This window comes from Cryphonectria parasitica (assembly GCF_011745365.1).
Source record: "Cryphonectria parasitica EP155 unplaced genomic scaffold M406scaffold_2, whole genome shotgun sequence".
NCBI lineage: Eukaryota > Fungi > Ascomycota > Sordariomycetes > Diaporthales > Cryphonectriaceae > Cryphonectria > Cryphonectria parasitica.
In genome coordinates, this window is record NW_024468910.1 from 1,757,773 (window position 1) to 1,777,823 (window position 20,051).

At 50.5% G+C, this 20,051-nt stretch overlaps 6 protein-coding genes across 6 annotated transcripts; 3 read left to right on the forward strand and 3 right to left on the reverse strand.

Annotated features, from left to right (window-relative positions):
* Positions 1–2,486: 2,486 nt before the first annotated feature.
* M406DRAFT_242716 (uncharacterized protein) lies at positions 2,487–2,924 on the reverse strand (the record flags this gene model as incomplete). The annotated part of the gene is made up of 1 exon (XM_040916183.1): positions 2,487–2,924. A coding segment is annotated over one exon (438 nt), but the record flags the coding sequence as incomplete, so codon positions are not given.
* A 392-nt stretch (positions 2,925–3,316) lies between these two features.
* M406DRAFT_228930 (uncharacterized protein) lies at positions 3,317–4,411 on the reverse strand (the record flags this gene model as incomplete). The annotated part of the gene is made up of 1 exon (XM_040915800.1): positions 3,317–4,411. A coding segment is annotated over one exon (1,095 nt), but the record flags the coding sequence as incomplete, so codon positions are not given.
* Position 4,412: 1 nt separating this feature from the next.
* M406DRAFT_336908 (uncharacterized protein) lies at positions 4,413–4,673 on the reverse strand (the record flags this gene model as incomplete). The annotated part of the gene is made up of 1 exon (XM_040921196.1): positions 4,413–4,673. The coding sequence occupies one exon, from the start codon at positions 4,671–4,673 to the stop codon at positions 4,413–4,415; it is 261 nt and encodes an 86-aa protein (XP_040779385.1).
* A 3,844-nt stretch (positions 4,674–8,517) lies between these two features.
* Positions 8,518–10,331, forward strand: M406DRAFT_249530 (uncharacterized protein; the record flags this gene model as incomplete). The annotated part of the gene is made up of 3 exons (XM_040916618.1): positions 8,518–8,622; positions 8,739–8,992; positions 9,110–10,331. 3 exons carry the CDS (start codon positions 8,518–8,520, stop codon positions 10,329–10,331), a joined length of 1,581 nt encoding a protein of 526 aa, XP_040779386.1.
* Positions 10,332–13,634: 3,303 nt separating this feature from the next.
* On the forward strand, positions 13,635–14,094 carry M406DRAFT_354894 (uncharacterized protein). Its single transcript, XM_040923021.1, has one exon. The coding sequence runs from the start codon at positions 13,841–13,843 to the stop codon at positions 14,075–14,077; it is 237 nt and encodes a 78-aa protein (XP_040779387.1). The 5' UTR covers positions 13,635–13,840; the 3' UTR covers positions 14,078–14,094.
* Positions 14,095–14,430: 336 nt separating this feature from the next.
* On the forward strand, positions 14,431–20,009 carry M406DRAFT_249984 (uncharacterized protein; the record flags this gene model as incomplete). Its single annotated transcript, XM_040916660.1, has 2 exons — positions 14,431–14,571; positions 19,737–20,009. Coding segments are annotated over 2 exons (414 nt in total), but the record flags the coding sequence as incomplete, so codon positions are not given.
* Positions 20,010–20,051: the final 42 nt, after the last annotated feature.

A 20,051-nucleotide genomic window follows, 5' to 3' on the forward strand; every position in this document is an offset into this window, starting at 1 on the left:
AGTTATGCTCTTTGGATTGATTAACGCGCCTGCATCTTTCCAAGAAATGATTAATTACATTCTATGCGAATTCCTCAACATCTTCATTATCGTTTACCTCAACAATATCCTCATTTACTTGAAGAATCTTGAAATGCATAAGCAGCACATCAGGATAGTGCTACAGACGCTTCAGGATGCCAAACTTCTAGTCAAGCTCATGAAGTATCAATTTCACGCCCGGAAAGTTGACTACCTTGGATATACAATTGAACCAAGATGCATCCGAATGCAGAAAGACAAGATCCAGGCACTCAAGGAATAGCCTGAACTCAAGAATGTTACAGATATTCGAGCATTCCTCGGATACGCTAACTTTTATCAACAGTTTATCAAAAAATATAGCGAGATTGCTAGACTCCTTACAAACCTTACCAAGAAGGAACAGCTATTCCTCTGGTTAGATCAGGAGAGTTACGCCTTCAACAAGATCAAAGAGCTAGTTGCTGAAGATCCAGTCTTGGAAGAATCCGATCCGGAAAAGAAATACGAACTTTGGACAGACTTCTCGGATTACGCACTTGGCAGAGAACTTAACCAACGAGACGATCAGAGACGCTTACGCCTGATCGCTAACTTCTCCAAGAAGCTCAACGAACTAGAGCTATGGTACGGGATACCAGATAAGAAACTTATAGCTATAGTAGAAGCATTCAAGGAATAGGAATATTATCTTATTAGCGCTAAATATACGATTAAGATGTTCTCGAACTATAAGAATCTCATCTCATTTATAATAACGAAGATCTTGAATCGATAACAGATAAATAAGCGGAATATCTATCTCAGTTTAATTTTAAGGTTATCCATATCCAGGGAAAAGAAAACGCTAGAGCAGACGCTCTCAGCAGAAGACTAGACTATAGAGATTATATTAAAGAAGAAATTCAAAATATCTTCGAAAGAAATAAGAAAGGGAATCTTATCAACGCATACAAGGAATTAAATATTACCCTCAGGATTAGCTACAACAGAAAGAATCCAGAACAGATAATCCCAGAAGAACAAGATCAATACATCAAGGATATGCACGAAGCACCAGCATATAGCTACCAAGGAATTAGAGCTACATACAACAGGATTTCGAGATACTGGAACCCGCCAGAACTCAAGAAAAGGATCAGAGATCTCTTAAAGAAATGCAACAGTTGCAACAAGAACAAGACAAACAGATACAAGCTCTACGAACTGCTCTAACCCTTACTAGTACCTAGCGCTATTTGGTCTTCCATCAGCCTAGACTTTATTACCAAGTTACTACTCTTACGAGAACTCTTAACCAAGGTACAATTTGATAGCATCTTGGTAGTGGTTTGCAGACTGAGCAAGTATGCGTACTTCCTACTCTATAAGGAAAGCAGCACTGCAGAGGAACTCGCCTATACGATACTCCGAATAATTATAAGCAAGCATAGCATGCTACAAGAAATCATATCCGATAGAGACAGAAAGTTTGCATCCAAGTTTTGAACCTTACTCATCAGATCACTCAGATCGAAACAACGACTTTCCACTGCATATTACTCAGAGACAGATGGACAGACAGAATGTATTAACCAGATTGTAGAACAGTATCTACGCTACTATGTTAATAAGCAACAGGATAATTGGGTAGAATGGCTACTACTTGCAGAATTCGCATATAATAGCGCAAATATAAGCACTACGAAGGTATTACCCTTCTATGCGATATACGAATACAACCTTACAGCATATTACGAGACGATTCCCAGCGCAGATGCTGAAGATGCTATTCAGAAAACTAACAAGCTAAAGAATATTCATAAGAATCTCCAATCAGAACTCAGAAAGATTAGAGAACAAATAGCAACTACAGCTAATTCCAGAAGAGTTGAGAAACCAATCCTAAAGGAGGGAGATAAAGTCTATTTGAGACGAAAAAACATCAAAACTACACAACCCAGCAACAAGCTCGATTACAAGAAACTAGAACTCTTCAAAATTGTACGAAAAATCTCACTAATCAACTACAAACTCGCCATCCCATACAAGAGACTACACCCAGTCTTTCATATCTCACTCTTAGAACCAGCCCTGGATACCGCCGAACTCGCATACGACGAGCCTATCGAATCAGACGACGAACAATATGAAGTCAATAAAATCCTCAGAGCAAGAAAAAGAGGAAGAGGATACCAGTACTTAATCCAATGAAAGGACTACAGTAGCAGCGAAAACTCATGGGAAAAACCCGCGAATATCAGCAAGGAACTTATCAAGGAATTTTGGAACACACTCTCATATCAAGAACGAGGCGAACTCGCCTGACCGCCGGATCGCTCCGCCCCGGACCGAGACTCAGAAGCCCCAGAAACCCCAACATTGTCCGCATCACCCAAAAAGGAATAGTCCAACAAACCCTTAGAAGGCCAGGAAAGCTTCCCAGAAACCAACTCGTTAAACCGCTCAGGAAGAGAACCAGCAGGAGCACGAGCCTGCTGCTCTTTCGCCAATTCCTCCGCCTCCACACGATCAAGCTCCTCAATCGTATCCAGATCCCGATGAACAGCGCGCGCTATCTTCTCAGCCCACAGTTTGCGCTGTTTCCTTAATCGACGCACCTTGGCTGTAGCACGCTCCAGTTCCTCCTCCGCATCATCTAAGGCAGCCTCAGCAGCGGAATGCTGAGCTACGATCTTTTCCACCTGCAACGGCGAGAGGCCATGCATGTCGCAGTTTCCTCGCTTAAAACGAATGCACTCGGTGCAACGCGACGAATCCTTCTCGGAAGAAAGACAGCGGGTCTTGCGACCTTCGCAGAAAGAACAAGTTGGCATCTCGATGCAACGAGAAAGGGCGATAAGCCAAAGGGAAGTGGTTTGTTCCGTCTTCTTGTGACGGGATTTGTTGACTCTGTCCGACATCCCGATCAGGAAGGCATGATCCTCTATCTGGACTTTCCAGAACTGTGTTTCTTGCGATGGGAGCCCGACGTCGGACTGTGCGAGTCTCTGTAGCGCTTAGAAGGGGCTTTCTGGCGGCTGTGGCTGCTGTGGCTTTTCCCCGATGTCAAGCTCGACGTAAAGCTTGTATCAATGCTCGCCGCTGGTTTAGCAGCAGCAGCAAATGTGGAACCAGATGTCCGACTGTGCCCCAGTTGGCGATCTTGCCCGTCGGGGTGTAGTGCTCTGTCGACGGCCTGGGGTGTATAATAAGCCTCGCAGTCCACGTAGCTGTCCGAGCTGGCGTTGTTCTCGGAGCATGCCTCGCCCGTGGGGATTTCCTGCGCTGCTGCAGTTTCCGCTTGGTATCTAGCGTTCGCATCCTGGATGAAAGTATCTCGACGCTGCTTCGCTAGATCTCTCGCATTTCTGTATGCAGTAGCTCCTTGAATAAAGGTTTCCTGTGAATCCGTCATATCGAACCCCCTGATCTTGTTTATGTGGTACTCGGGCTGGCCTCCTGATGTTGCGGGCGCAGTAGCATGATGAGCGAATAGCTGGAGTGTGCCATCATGGTAGGTTGTACTATAGGTATAGGGATTGCCATCATACACAGGCTCCTCCCGACCATAGTTCTGCAGGCTATGCATAGCCCGAGTACCGATTGCTCCATCATAGCGAGCCTGTCGCATCATCACTGCTGCAGATCCGTCCGGGCTCTTCGCCTCCAGAAAGAAGTTGGGCGCTATCAATCGATCCGTCGAAGTGGAAGGGATAATGTGGTGTTGGAGCTCGCTGCGAATAGTTGGATTGAGTTGTTCAGGGAGAGCTCCTAGAGCAATGTCCGGCTTGGCTGCTACTATAGTTCCATCAGTGAGCGGTGCCAGATTTCCGAAAGCCATATTCGCAGTGGAGGGATAATTATCTTTCCGAGGGCCAGTAATGGTGGGAAGAACGTATTTGCACACATCATCTTCATCCTTTGCCTGAGCATTAGTCTCATAGAAAGTCTCGAAAGCATTGTCTGAGAAGCAAGAGGGCGAGAGTGATGGCCTTGGAGCCATGAGTGCCACTTTTACTTCCTCCAAGTTTAGCTTTTGCGACTTCCAGATGGTATGAATGCCATGGTCGGTCAAATGCTGATCGAACCCAGGATTGTAAGGGGATGACTTTCTACTCTTGGTTGTCCCTGACTTGGTTATAACCGTTGTTGGATCGGTAGATTTGATTGCTTGGCTTCGGGACGAGGAGCTCATGGCGCTGGCGGTTTGGTAGTTCCTTACTACAGGAGCGGAATACCCTCGAAGATCACACAGATCTGGCCCGCCGTGGCGTGCAAATCGAGCGAGGTTCTGAGCGGACTCTGTTGGCGGCGGCGGAGGCGAAAAGGCAGGTCGTGCACGATTCCGTCGGTCGAGTTCTTCCAGGGCCGAGCGGATAAGCGGAATTGTCGAGAGTCTGTCCCAAAACTCAGGTGGGTAGCGCCAGGGACTGGAGTGGTTGAGGGCCGGCGGATCGATACTCTCCGCTGAGGAGTTGTCGGGTGCTGTCTGGTCTCGACGTGGTATCTTCTGGGACTTCGCACAACGACCGTCTTGCAAGTCCTCGTGTGCTCGTTGTCTCTTCCGGTTCGCCATGAAGAGCGTCTTGCAGAAAATAACAACGAGCGCAGGCGCTGGTGATAATAAAGAGCATCAGCTGCATATGAGCTAGCGGACCAAAGTGTTTCATCGTTGGACATCTATCAGCCATTCGATATCATGCGCGTGGATACGAAAATGCAAAAATACTGCGTCCATGCGTGGATGTTATGACTCATTCAGCATGCAAGTCACCAACCAGCAGGGATTACGTAAGCAAAGGGTTAGGGTTGGGATCACCAACCGGGAACCCTTCCAGTTGTATGCGCCCGTGTTGACATGCGATTGGGTACTTGGTGCGAGGCGACGGCGGCATCTGATGGACTCGAGAAACCTCTAGAGTAAGCTAATGACGACGAACCTGAGAATGTCTGGAACCCCGAGCGGGCACAACTGGTCAGCCTTTTTCTTTAATCTCATAGGTATGCAGCTGGTGATGAACCACGACTACAATAGCATGCAAAAAAATCTAGTTCGCGAGGCTCTGCGGGTCCCTGAAGGAGGATCCACGTCCACAACCCCCACCTCGTGGCGTGGACACATGCGTAGTGACTTAGCCTGTGACATCTGAGATATTAAGCTCGTCTGCTATGTATATGTGTGCATGTATGTGGTCCAGTAGTAGTGCTCTTACCTCTGCTCTGCCATGCCAAGCCAACCGCTTGTACATCCTCTTATCTCCCCGCCCACCTCTCTCTCTCTCTCTTTTTTCTATCTCAGCCTCCTGCTTGCCTTGATCGTCTGATTCGGCGGTGAATTGTGGGGGGGGGGGGGGTTGGGTTGGGCGCAAAGGAAGGCTTGGGCATCGGCAACATCGGGCCAACTGGAGAGAAAAAAAATCAAACAAGTGGTGGCTGCCAAGGGGGGGCAAGCAAATTGAGCCCCCAAACACGAGATGAACGCATTCCGGGCAGATCAGAGGACATCATCCCACGACAGCGATTGGGTCTGCAATACGCCTGGAGAGGTCCACTTCATTCTCAGAACGTTGTGGTACAGGCACCGACAACCAGACCGGGTTCCATCGGACGGGAGGGAGATCAAGCATGTTTTACGGCTATGCGAAAGCGAGATGCAATCCTTGTAGCCTCATGCCTTGTACCCGCTTCTTGAGGAGGGGTGCGGATGATCGTAGGACCCGCTTCAGCTTCTTGTGAAAAGAAGGTTGCACCTTGAATCCACAGAAAAAAGGCTGGTTTCCCGATCCCGTGAGGTTGTGTGTTGGGGTGCGGGGTGTGGAGAGGGTAACCGTGTGAGCACAGACGACGCGAGTGGATACCTGACTGGTCCATGACATGTTTCAGCAGCAGTCGAGACCACAAAACTACACACATCATGCTCGAATGGAGCCGATGGACGATCTGTATCAAACGTGGGGATGGAGGCAAGGGAAACAAAAGAAACAGGCGAGATAGTTGATCATGTTATATGGGAGGAATTGGGCAAAAGAAAGGGAAAGGAGGAGGGGTCTGCAACGTGTGAGGTTGGCCCGGGGGGGGGGGGGCCCATGATGCTTCTGAGTACTTACTTGAGTACATTGGTACCGTTATCGACCAGAAAACTACCATGACTCGACTCAGGTTTCTTTTCTGCTCGCTTGGGGTTGGATGAGGAACACATCAGGGGTAGTCTTCGAAACGGAGTGTCGTGTTGCTCAAGATTGAACTCTCGAGAAAGGGAAAAAGAGAATAGGTTGGAAGGATGGAATGGAAACTCGTACCAGAAGGCACAACTGCACAAGGTGTGGGAGGCATCTTGCCAGGCGCTAGCAGGGGAAAGGAACAGTGCGTAGCTTTGCTATAGGCACGGATTTCTGTGCAGATGTTTTGCGGGGGCGCTACTGTGCCAACACGGACATACATACCTCTTGGGGTGAGTTTTGCGAGGCCAATGAGAGAGCCCTCCATGTACCCAGTCCGGTTCTGCACCTGCTGTGTCGTGCTCATACGACTGTCTTTTGCATAGCAAAGCTTCCCTTGAGATGTGCAAGCTGTGGGCAAGCTGTGAATGCCCTTGTGGACGCCATGCATCCATCAGGAGTCAGCTGTGAGGGGGGCGGGAAAAAAAGAGTGTCCGACAAAAGCTCGATGGCAAGAGCAGCACAGGGCACATCACCACAGAGAGATTTTGATGCAGGTGTGCCCCTGGGTTTCTCTTGCGGGAGAGTGTGAGACAGACAGATCTTGGGGGGGGGGGAAAAAAAAAAAAAAAAAAAAAAAAAAACAAGGCACGCAAGAGAACATGACCAAGATGTGCTCATCCGTCACAACATTGGTCATGATCATACTACCAAAAGTACCACAAGTACGTACAACTAAGTAACAGCATTGACAACCACTCTCAACGCTTGAACAAGCAACCAAAACTCGACAGCGACGCTCTGCATACCCCTTCTAGCTTTACCTGCTACCCTGCAGCCCCGTCTTTTAGCTACCCGTCTTTGCCGTCCCGCTGTCTTGCGATTGGCCCTAACGGGAACAAGCTCACCACTGCGTTATCCAGACCGTCCCCACCCTGAATCACAGGGTCCGACCCACCGCCTCCTCCATGTGCTGAATCCCTGGGTTACTCACTTAGTCTCTCTGTGTCTGTCTCTCTCTCTCTCTCTCTCTCTCTCCCTTGCTCTCCTCCATTTAGTATTCCTTTCTTTGTGCAGACGGGAATAAATCTAACAGGGATGACATGAGTACTTGCTTGTAACGTGGGAATGAATGGTTCTATCACAGAGGGAGGGGTGTTACACAGAACTTGGCCTCTTCTTCTCTCCCCAACCCCCTTGCTTCTTCTCTTCCTCGTCTTCTTTTCCTTTTTCTTCATTGCCATTCTCCCATCTTCTTAAATTCCCCAGAGTGTTCAGGCTTAGGTGAGTAAGGCACCTCTTCCTACCCAACATCTACCCAGCATCGCCACGAGCATTTGCATCCACTCCAATATCTTTCCCCTTACTACCTTTGTTTATTGATCAAAAGACTGACCAGCTGGCTGATCCAGAAGTCCCGACGACGACACCTCCACCACCCCCGGACAGGAGCCGCCCGTATCCCCTGAACTATCATCCTGCCACCACCCTCGACACATTTCTCCCCGTCATCACATCATCGTCGTCAGACCCATTTCGCTACATACACATATTGCCGATCCTGAAGACAGAATTTACAACCACTCCACAGTTCATCGACGTCGCTCTCTAGGGCTCGGTACTATAACGAGGGAGGGAGGGGGTCCTTTATTCCCCTCCGCTATATCTCGGGACTCGGCTTCAGCTCCACCCTTGCTCACACCCCACCCTCGTCCTGCCCCCCTTCCATTGACTATCTTCTCGCCGGGGGGTGCTTTCTCGTTACTTTCTCCAGAACGAGCATAGCCTCAGGTGCCATTGTGTTAGCGAGGTGGACATTGATCGGGATAATTCATCAACAGAAGGCGTGTTCCGTCTGTCGTTGGTCAAACCTCCACCAACGGCCTTCTCCTCTCGGTCCTGTCCACCAAGCCAGGAATACACGGCCGCTGTCATCTCCTCCTGGTCATCGGGACTGGGAGATAAACACACTAGGGTTTGACAACAACGTGCGCTCTGCCTGTAGGGCTCTCACAGGTCCTGGGAAGGAAGATACAAGAGGGATCCTACCCTTGCGCCTCCCCCCTCGCGCGAGGACAGAGCCCAAGTGATCTTTTTATTGGTTCTTTCTGGTTTTTTTTTTTTTTTTCCCTCCTTTTTTCTTCCTTCCGTCTCCACCACCTCCATTATAATCATCCTCTTCTTCTTCTTCTGCTTTCTGTTCTTTTCCTCCTCATCTTCCTCTTCTCACACCATGCCACCCTTTATCAATATCACCCCCAGACAGCTAGGCCCGCACCTAAAGAAGATGAATAGGCCTATGACTAAGCCGGGCTTCAACCCCTTAGCTGGTTCTTCCCAAGCTCGGGCCCGAGCCATGGTGCCTTTCCCCTCGTCGGCCTCGTTCAAATGGAATCCCGACCCGCTGGCGTTTTCCCTCGCCTACCTTAGCACGGAGCTCTTGAGCTTGATCTTTGAGGAGGTTCGTTTACAGCCACCCCATCGCGTGAGGAGAGAGAAGGAGATAAAGCGGGGGGAGGAATGCTCATGTTGGACAGGCGATGCTGACTGGACCTCCTTCTTTGGCACGGCCTGTAGCTCCTTGAAATCGATCCTCATAGTGCCTGGACGGCTCGTCTTGCGTGCCGGCGGCTAGAATGTGTGGGGACTCCTATTCTTTACAAGATGATGTTGTTGAGCGAGCGCAAGATCTCTGTGATGTGCGAACAGCACGTTCCTTCGGCCCTCGAGAAGATGTATGCGCACACTCGTTATCTCGTCGGCTATAGCAACCTAGACCCCGTGAGGATGAAGACCATCGTGGAGAGAATCAAGAAGTTGGTATATTTCCAGTAAGCTCGAGTTTTGTCCCGCTCCTTTTTCCCTCAACCACAAGAGAAGAAAGAAAAAAGAAAAAAAGACTTTTCCTCGGCAGCAAAACAGATGAATGATGCTGACCATGAAACCAGCTTTTCCTACGTGGACGGCATAATCAAGTCAGGGGAGTTCTATCTGCCAGGAGACATCATCGACATAGAAAAAATGCAGCGCGACGAGATCAGGCTGCTCATCGAGAACCTCCCGCTCCGCAATTTCGACCTGGACGAGGTGAACTTGTACAGGAGAGCTTTCCCGATTCGGCACGCGAAGCACATAATCCACCTCAACGTGGCGCCCCCGACAACGCCCCTCGTGACACGGCTGAGGTCGCTGTATGGACTCCTCTTGACGGCGCCGGACCTTGAGGTGCTGCAGATTGAGGACCGTGGCCAGGGAACTCAATTCGAGTTTGGGGAGGGCAACATGTTGCCGACGCTGCGCGAGCTATGCCTCCGCTCCTACGACTGGCGACACACGCGCGATGACATGGACTCTCACTGGGCGCTTCACAAGCTGGTCCGCCTAGAGCTGATCTCTGTGCCCGTGTTCAACTTCCTCATAGCGGCCCGCTTCCCCCAGCTAGGAAATCTGAAGATCCTGCGTTGTGATGACTTCAGCGCCCACCTGCCGGACTGTCGCCGGCAAGCCACCGACAAGCTGGTTACGCTGGTGCGCGACAACATCAAGGCCCTGGAGGTGCTTTGCCTGACGCTTCATATGGATCAGTTCCCTCCCGTCGACGTGCTGCGGAAACATGGGCCCACGCTCCGGGAGCTACGGCTGCGCGACCACGTGGGATTCTCTGAGGAGAACCGCGGGTGCCCGACGCTATGCCCGACGGTGGTCGCGGCGCTGTCGAGAACCCTCCCGCGCCTGGAGGAGCTTGAGCTCGACATGGACCTTCTCTCCGACCGCACCGCGCTGCGCTTCCTGGACGCCCTGGTCCTGTTCCCAAGACTGCACACGATCACGCTGCACGTGCAGACGCGCATCAGGCTGCTGGCCGAGGACCCGATGGACAAGGGGATGAACAAGGCCGAGCGGAAGCTGGACCTGGACCTGGACCGCGCCCACGCCCTGCACATCGTGCGCTACCTGGCCCTGAACAGACGCAGGCTGCAGAACGGCCCACTGTTCCGGAACATCACCATCAACGTGGGCGGGTGGAAGCCCGTCATGGTGCGCCGGCTGAGCGAGGCATGGAGAGCGATGAACCAGAAGGGCCTCTTTGCGGAACGGTGTTTTGTGATGCATGGGGGAGGGGTGCTCGAAGATGGCTTCAAGGAGGTGCTCCCCACCCAGGTGAAGTAGTTGGGACATTTGGTTGTAGAGAAGAGTTGTTTAGAAGAGTTCATTTCTTTGCTCTCAAATTTTTTTTTTTTTTTTTTTTTAAACATTCTTGTAGCATGGGAAAAGAAACAGGCGTGGAAAGACGGTCAAGGTTGCATGGGTCACAAAGATGGGGGGTTTGGTATCATAAGGTTTAGGGTCTTCATTTCTTGGGATCATCTTCTGGATGGACATATAGAATAAGCTTTTTTTTTTTTTTCTTCTTTTTTCTTGTTCAATATCTTTCAAATCAGGCCGTGGCTTATGTACATTGTGATAGGATATGACACGCAATACAGGCCTCCTCAGGTCGCTTGCACATGTAAATCCCAGTCGAGGATCCAGTGGCGTCACTGGCCCCCTCTGCCCCCCCCCCCCCCCCATGGGCCCTCCCGAGGTCCTCGAGATGGTGAACAGCTCACGATCAGAAAAGCCACTCTATTAAAGAAATATAGAATGTCGTTGAGGTCACATAACATATTTGACTTGGACGGACGCAAGCAGCCTGTCAACACAAAAAGAAAGAAGAAGAAGAAGAAAAGGAAAGGATCCGATCCTGCACAACAGCAAAAATCATAAGGAAGGTTGGTTGCACCGCAATAAGAGGGACTTATCGATAAGACTGATTGTCAAGGGTCACCCTAGCCCTTGCTCACAAGTCTTCAACCAATGAGGGGTCCCTGCCAGTTCCCAAAACAGTAAGCGGCGAAACCCCCAATTTTATTTTATCTTTCTTGTTTCTGGGGGGCAGGAGGAGGAGGAGGTGGTGGAGGTGGTGGTACTTTGCCATGGCTATTGATAGTTGGGAATGTGTTTTGGGGTGGTGGGTGGTGGTTGGGGGGGGGGGGCAGGGGGGGCAGGGGGGGCAACGAGGTAGCATGGCGCATCTACTCCTTCCTCTTCACGGCCACAAGGGAAAAAAGCATGCATCGACAGGCCGTAACAATCGCGACAAAGCAAAAAAAAAAAAAAATTTTCTTTTCTTTTCTTTTTCTTTCTGGATTGTACGAGGACGAAGCTTGTTGGCAGAGGGGCGGTTGTTTGTCGAGTGAGACGTTGCAGCAGCAGCAGCAGCAGCAGCAGCAGCAGCAGCATGTGCAGGGGAGGTGAGGGGGGTGAGGGGGTGGAGGGGGTTGGGGGGGAATTCGGAGGCCCATTTCGTAAGAACCGGCAAGCTGGGCCTGGCCTGTAACCCAAGGGTCTTAGTGGCAGTGGCAAGTGCGCCGGGCACGAGACGGTGGTGGTGGTGGTGGTGGTGGTGGTGGTGGTGGCTAACCCAATTGACAACCCCCCTGGAAGGAATGGCCAAGTCTCGCAGCGCCGAATCTTGTGGAGCGGGAGTGATGATTTGAACGAGTACTGCCATGACTTGTACCTCACATGTGTGCATCTGCCCAAGTAATGAGGAGTATAAAGAGGAAGGTGGAAAATTCAGTTTCTTCTTTATTGTTCTTATTTATAGTAGTAGTAGTACGCTGAAGACATTTCCTGACACCCTTGCCATGGGAACGCATCATACTGACTCCCTTCGTTAGCCCGACTACTCGAGCAACAAAAGAATGATCCCGTCGCTGGCGGTGATTCGTTCTCACATGCCCCGCCATCCTGTCAAGCCGGAGCTTCTCACCGCACTGCCCACACAGGTCACAAGATCGGCCCTGATGTAGTTCCCCCGTTTTAAAAAAAATCACTTGTCGGAGGGACTTGCATCAACTCAAAGATGTCAACATCCGGACTTCTCGTGGTTGAAGGGTCCCCGACGTCATATGAGTAGTGAAGCGTCTATCGTGGCAGTCGCCCTTCCGTATCTCTGTTGTCGTGGGGGCGTCCTCTTCTTGGTTGTGGTCTGATACCTCACCATCCCTCTCTGGGTCAGGGTCGTCGAGCGAGAGGGAAAGGAAAAAGGGGGGAGAAGGGAAAGATGTATCCTGCATGGCTTGCAAAACGTGCCCTCAATACGGCGGCTGAGGGAGGGGTCCACTCCTGGGCAACAAGTACTCCACATGATGATGATCAACCAACCCGATGATTTTCCTCTATGCAGCACATGTACTATGGCTCCAGATGGCCAAGGTCTACCAAGAAACAATTTTGGTGCTATTGATCTTGGCCACGCAGCTAAGGTCCAGGGGGTTCCCAATAGAGGGGGCCAAGCCAAACCTGGGCCTAAGTAAGGGTACAGAGGGGCAAGCCCTGCGACCCGAGCCCCCTGGGTCAGCCTGCAATAACACCTGAAGCATGAGACCAAGCCTGCGCTTTGGAGCTGCGGGAATTGCGTTCAAATCATGTTCAACGGTCCAATCTCAGAATGATTTTGAGTATAGGTAGAAAAGTATGAAGACGAATGAGTCAATTCGTCATCGCACGCTACTGACTAGTGGCCTTTGTCACAGGGGGTTCGGACCGCAACCTCTTGCAGCGTCGTGACGATTTTTTCCAGGCCAGTATTTTGCAGCTGTGGGCAGAAGAAGGTGGAAACAGACAAGATTGATTTGAGTTCTATATGATACTAGTGGTCTCGGGGGGAAGAAGGGGGACAAAGTAAGGAATGTGTTAACAATGACCGGGCACGAGCCCGGACATACAAAGAATCAAGTGTTCAACATACTATAGTTCCATATCCACCGCGGACCGGTCAGTCACAGTATTTCAGGGACTGACTGATATGGGCAGCAGGGTCATAACAAAATCCAACGCCAAAAAGGAAGAAAGAAAGAAGAGAAAGAAGAGAAAGAAGAGAAAGAAGAGAAAGAAGAGAAAGAAGAGAAAGAAAAATAAGAAAAGAAAAGAAAAAGTGTTACGACCCGTGGTTCAGGCGTAAGCTATATATACGGTTGGAAGGAATATTCGAACTCTCTGTTCGCATATTGGCTGATCTTTTGATCTAGGTAGTACAGTGGCACCTTCCACCACTGCTCATTATAAAAAGAAAGAAAGAAAGAAAAAAAAGAAAAGGAAAAAAAGAAAAGAAAGAAAAGAAAGAAAAGAAAAGAAAAGAAAAGAAAAGAAAGAAAGAAAGAAAGAAAAGAAAGGAAGGAAGAAAAGAAAGAAAAGAAAGAAAAGAAAAGAAAGAAAAGAAAAGAAAGAAAAGAAAAGAAAGAAAAGAAAAGAAAGAAAAGAAAAGAAAGAAAAGAAAAGAAAGAAAAGAAAAGAAAGAAAAGAAAAGAAAGAGAGAAACATGTTCGACAGCCTCCCTGGCACCGATTCAACGATTAAGACGAATGCTCAGTTCAATGGTGCGCTTGATGCGGTCGTAGAGACTCTCCAAGATGTTGATCATGACGTACGCCCACTGCCAAAAACTTGCCATATCAACTCGGTCTTGCAGCCTCACCACTAATCGCTTGAGGTTATCGAAGAGGTGGATTAGATTGTCCAGCAGATGGAGCTCGGGTGGGTCGACCAGGACCTGCTGAATTACTCTCTCAGCCCTGGCACGCGCATCCTCCCACTCCTGCATTTCGAAACGAGAGACTTCCGAGAAAGGGACCATGGGAGGCTGCGCCTGGACAGAGCTCTCGGCCGAGGGCGGCTCGGGGTTGCCAATGGCACCTGGGTCACTCGTTAGTAACAGGGGGGTGGTGCGGTCTCGTTGGTCGACAAAGACGTACTCGGGTGCGCATCATTGCCTGAGAGATGCTGCTCATCTTGGGCAGCGACCTTGTCATCGTCGGCAGAGACATGTTCATCGGAAGAAAGGGAGGTATGGTCCTTCTCCTCCTTCTTGACAGAGACATGGTCATCGGAAGAAATGGAGATATGGTCCTTCTCCTCCTTCTTGACAGAGACATGGTCATCGGAAGAAATGGAGATATGGTCATGCTCAAGAGGAGGATCCGGATGCTGATCCTCACCGGGGCGGAGCTCGTTCCAGCGCATGCGCTCATTCTGCTCACTCTCGACATAAGCTTGCAGATGTTCCCTCCTGTGAGCCCTGGTAACGTCGCTCTGGTGGTCCTGGTCTCTGAAATAGGTTGCCAGGGTCCTTCTCTCCAGCATCCGGGTGTTGACACGCGGGTTCCAATTGGCAACCGAATAAGCCCCAAATGGGTTAAGAAAGGGCACAGTCTGGTTAAACGTGTCGTCGTCGTCGTCGTCGTCGTCGTCGTCGTCGTCGTCGTCGTCGGCCTCGACAGCAGCGGCGGACGGGTCTGGGTTGGCTGTCTGGTCTCCCGCCGGCGCCACATGGTCGTGGGCGTCCTCATCCATTCCCTCGTATAAGGTATCACTGGCTCCGTCGTCGGCCGCGCCAGGTTCTTCGTATAAGGTATCACTGGCTCCGTCGTCGGCCGCGTCGGGCACTTCGTCCTTGATACGCTTGGGTGATGGCAACTCAGAGACTGAGCCGGGCCGTCTCTTCTTGTCAACGTTGTTGTTTTCGGCCATCTTCTCCATCTGTTGCAGATCCGACATGTCAGCGTGTTTGCTATCCTGGCTAGGGATCTTGAACTGGACGTACTTGGGATCCGGTCAGGACTGGTTGTGCACTGAAAAGTGGGAAGGTGATAGATTTGTTATGGGGGGGGGGGGTTTTTGGGGGGGGTTTTTTTTTTTTTTTTTTGTTGTTCTGGGGCTGTGGGAAGTGTGATGCTGCTGTTGTGGTTGTATGACAGGAGTGAAAAGACCAAAGATGGAGGAGGAACGGAGGTCTAAGATGCCAGAGCTCGAATGTGCTTGAAGGACTTTAGATTTTTCTTTCGGTTGAGAGGGAGACGACGGCTCGCTTTAAATATTTTGAGCGAGGGGGGGGGGCTTCCCTTTGCCTTCCCTGTTCTGTTCTTCCTTCCTTTCTCATGTATCCCTCCCTTGTCATCTTTTCTCCTGAAATTCCAGGTTTTCTTTTTTGCGGGAAAGGGCGGTATCCACCCCTCGGGCGTGGCGTGCTGTGATACGCCTAATGATGGAGGATCTGTGCCTTCTTGGGAAGAGAAATGATGCTGTAATTGCTTTTTTGTCTCGGGTCGCACTGCATCTTATCCAGGCGAGCTGCAGCTCAGCAGTCCAGACAAGGAGACTGCGATTCTACCGACAGAAACAATAAATGAAAATGACGTGTCTGGGTACACAGTTTAGACATGCGGTGAGTTAGGCAGCAGACTTGTCGCAGTGCGTGCCGTGCATGCATGCCTCCGGAATTCATCCAACCGAGGGGAGGGTGGAATCAGAACGCCAGGGGGGGGGGTCTTTGTTAAATTTTAGATGTGAAGAACAGAATACGACTCTGACCGATCACCTGGAGGGGGGGGGGGGGATGCATGTATTTCCCGCCCGTCTGGGCTGCATTCCATCATGCAACAGGCAGACGGACTAACGGTGTTGACAGGACCAATGTCCTTCTTGTTTTTGCCTTCCTTGCCTACTTGTCTATGGGCTGGTTCAGTCCTCTTGACCGTCTCAACAGCTAGCTCTAGGGGTTGCGTTGACTGGTGGTTGCCAGAAGGAATCAAGCTTTTTCCCCCAGAAATGAGGCTCTAGGTTCGGCAATTCTCTTCAAAAACTTATTTTTTCGTACCAAAGGCCCCCCCCCCCCGCCCCTCGCCCCTCGCCCCTCGCCCCTGCCAGGTCCATGCCAGCAACCGGAGAGCTACGAACGTCCAGTACACGACACTTGGAATTTACAGCGTACTGGGAAATTCATAGCAAGTCTGAACAATATTTTCATCCAGCGCAAACAATGGCAATTTTTATCCTAGTGATGACGAAACTCTCCCCCCCCCCCCTTTTTTTTTATTTTTTATTTTTTATTTCTTTCGGCGGTTGTTCTTTTGTGGTTTTCCCATGCAAGCACAGGGACTTATGAAGGCGTGACCAAATCCAACCAGGAATCAAATATCATGCAGACATCAACAAAGATTTTCCAACCGTAATGGTGCCCAGCCCAAAACAAGTAATTACAGAAATCCCATTATTCAGTCGTGGTGTAAAGTGGTTGTAAAAAGCTTGCCCGTTATTGATACGCGAAAAAAGGAAGTAAAGAAAGCGATTAGGAGTACTTGTTTAAGTTCCTGGTCTCCTTGGAACATAAAGCTGTTCCAATTGCTTGTTAGTAGGTTGAAACTGGTCATTGGCATTCATGAAGCTCTCTCGCTCGGGCTCTTGTTGGTTGATACGTACAGCTTCGGGCCAACCTGTTCCAAGGGGTCCATAAAGGGACAAGTCGCTGTTCTCTCTGTGTCTTCCGGAGCTCGGCTAAACGAAACAGGATACATACTCAATGAGGTCCACACAAGTAATCGAGAGAGAGAGAGAGAAAAAGGGGGGGGGGGGATCTTTTTGTGTGGACGTACCATTCATCATTGCCTTTTTGTAAATCGGTTTCCGATCGGCCTCGAGGAGAAAGTGCTTGACGTAGCCGTCCCAGTAGTGCAGCACGGCTTCAGGATATCGATCAGCGATTCCTGTGTCCTCGGCTTCGTCGCGAGGCTCGAGGACCTCCCACCAATAACCTGACTTGAATATGAAGATCAGACCGTGCTTGTCAGCCGACAGGACAGGGCTGGCTGCTTGGTCATCGTAATAGATGGCTTGCAGAGAAGCGAGGTCTCCGCTCTGTATTCCCTTGAGATCGTAGGTGGCGTACTCGCAGACAACCTGGGACCAGTCGAGGCGGCGGTCGTCCTTTTGGTAGGTGAGGAAGAGCTTGTCGGGACCAACTATGACCTCGGGCACCTGCGAGGTGGTATGATAGAGGCGCATTTCGCGCTGGGGGGCAAGACTGTTTCCAATAAAACGTTGCATAAGGCACTGAGGGGGTGGGGCTGTCTGGAGAATGCGGATCGTGGCTGTCCAACCCTGATAGATAGGGAAGCTGCTGGTTTCGTCGAGCAGATCCTGAACCGAGTTCAGTGGAAAGCGAGTTTCCATGGTGGGCTCACGTGGGAGCGGGGTGGCTAATTGGCATGGATCAGTTTGAGAGAGGAGAAGAAGAAGAAGAAGAAGAAGAAGAAGAAATTCAGGGGAGACGGATGCTCAAAGAGATTGGTGAGATGTACATACTGATGATCTGGTCACAAACAGTGGTGGGGAGATGCAGCGTTGCATCTGAGATTGCCTTCAGATCCACGTGGGCGGATCTTCCTCCCGGAATATACTCACGAGGCTGAGGCAGGAGAGGACGATCGCAGTGCGTTGCTTCTGGGATTGCCTTGGGATCCACGTGGGCGGATCTTGCTCCGGGAACATACTCACGAGGCTGAGGCAGGAGAAGACGGTAGCGGTTCTTACCCATGAGTGCTCGCTGACAAGATCAAGATATGAAGACAAGAAAAGATAACGGGTTGATACGATTTGTGGTAATGGTGTGTGTGTGTGTGTGTGTGAGAGAGAGAGAGAGAGAGAGAGAGAGAGAGAGAGAGAGAGAGAGAGAGAGAGAGTGAGAGAGAATGGAAATTGGAAAAAGACAAGACGAAAAGAGAAGAATGAGTCTCGTGCCCATGGTAGCAAAAGTCCATGACATGAAATTATTGTTGCGTCACAGTGTGGGATCCTGATTTCTTGGTGGGGAGGCCTGTGCCACCCTCCTTGTCTGGCCTCTACTATATTGTGCATACAGTTTGGGTTGATTTGATCCTATCACGACTCTGTCTCCTGTGTCTAATGACAACAAGTCTGGGGGGGGGGGGCGGGCCTGCACTGCGGCCATATTTGCTTTTTCTTTTTGTTGCCGTGTTTTTTCAGAGTGGGAAAATTACCGTGTTAATCAAAACGCACGGAAGAATGATAAAGGATCAGCATAGGGAGTGTGTGACAGTCTCATGTATGTCAAGATAATTTTTGTTGATGATGCATGCCGAGACAGTACAGGATGAGATAGAGAGCGGGAAGGTGTGGCGGGGAGCGGCTTCCCCCTTCCCTGGGCCGGGCTCTCAAGGAAGACAACTCTGATTGGGGGGCTTGTGTGCAATGGGATGGTGGGATGGTGGGATGGTGGGATGGTGGCTCTTAGCCGTCTCTTCATTGTGCAACCTGATAGCTAATTCATCCTTGTAGCTCGTAATCGCAAATGAAGGAAAAGCAACTTGAGAAACAGCAACCCTCGTGTGCCCGCCTCTCCTTCTCTCCTTCCTGCCCGCCTCTCCTTCCTGCCCGCCTCTCCTTCCTGCCCGCCTCTCCTTCCTGCCCGCCTCTCCTTCCAAAAGGGCTCTGGCCAGACCGACAAACTCTAGCCCAGCCGACTTGAACTCCCCCAGCCAACTTGAATCCCCCCCCCCCCCTCCTTTCCTCCCTCCCACTTGCCTAGTTCTCACTCCCCAATGAGAGAGAGAGAAAAAAAAAAAAAGTAGCTCCCCCGGATACGCGAGCCCGCGAGCCCGCACGCATCCAATTCACCAAAGTAACAAACTATCCCCACCAACAGGCCCTGTACTGTGATTAGTTGGCTCCCAAAAATGCAGAATTGCCTATTCCAATAAGCAAAAGAACAATGTTAAGACACCACGGGCTGCCCAATCCCCACATACAGAAAGAGAAAAAAAAGGGTTGGGCTGTGCTTGGGCCCGCAGTTTGGATTCAAGGCCTAGAGGCATCAAGAACCAACAGAACAGAGCCTTATTATTGGGAAGTGACGTGATGTTGATGATCAAAACAAGACCTCGCGCATTTTTCTCAGAGGTATTAATCTGGACTGGAACCCCCCTCCCTCCTTTGGAGTTCTTGGCTACGATCCGATTCCAGCGTTACACGTTGAGCTTTGACCGCGACATATCACTGGCATCTTGTCATTGAATACGGACAACAACAACAACAACAACAACAACAACACCTCCTTTCTGGGACATCCCACACCAACCATTGGAAGAGACAACTGGGACCTCGTCTCCCGGTGGTGCTGTACACGGCGTGTGTGTGTGTGTGTGTGTGTGTGTGTGTGAGCGCGCATAGGTCCACACAAAATCTTGGCTTTGGGCCATCATCTTTGCATACCCTGGGAAAACAGAAGACGCAATCCTGTCGTGCAACCCCCCTCCCCCCCCCTCCCGGCCCTCCCCGGAGAATTAGTAGAAGGGGAAAAAAACGGCATCATGTGCTACCAAACCATCTGGACCCTGCAATGTCAACATGTCCTAAAGGTCGTGTACAACTGCGCCAACGCCCCGAAGGTGATGAAAAAGGTCAAAGACCGGAAATCGGCACGAACTATCGGAGGGACGACCGGCGGCGGTGTGGCCAAAAAAAGATCCTGTTCAAACACAAAGGTAAGAGAAACCCCGGCGGCGACTCTCTAAAAAAAAAAGATGGGACAAGAAGAAGAAGAAGAAGAAGAAGAAGAAGAAGAAGAAGAAGAAGGCGAAAAGTGATTCTAAATGACCCCCCTCTGAATGACCCTTCTAAATGACCGTCCCCCCCAAATAGATACACCAGACAAAAAAAACGGGACAGGCACGTCAGAAGACGTGCGCGGACCTCACGACAAGCGTGCAGTGCTACCCAGTCCCACCCAGCCTCCAGGATGACCTGCAGGCTGCGGCCACCTCGCCTCTGTATCCTGCCTGCAGGCTCGCCAACTGTCCATTCGAGAAGCTACAACGACACTGGAACTGTTGCTGGTGTGGCAAAGGGGGAAATAAGGAGGGTCGGTGCAGCTGCATCATGATTTTCGGAGGCTTCCTGGTGCCGTGTGAACATGTCTGCTGTGAGACGTGCACCCACGCCGGCGGCTGAGGCGGGCAAGAGAGAGAGAGAGAGAGAGAGGGGGGGGGCGGG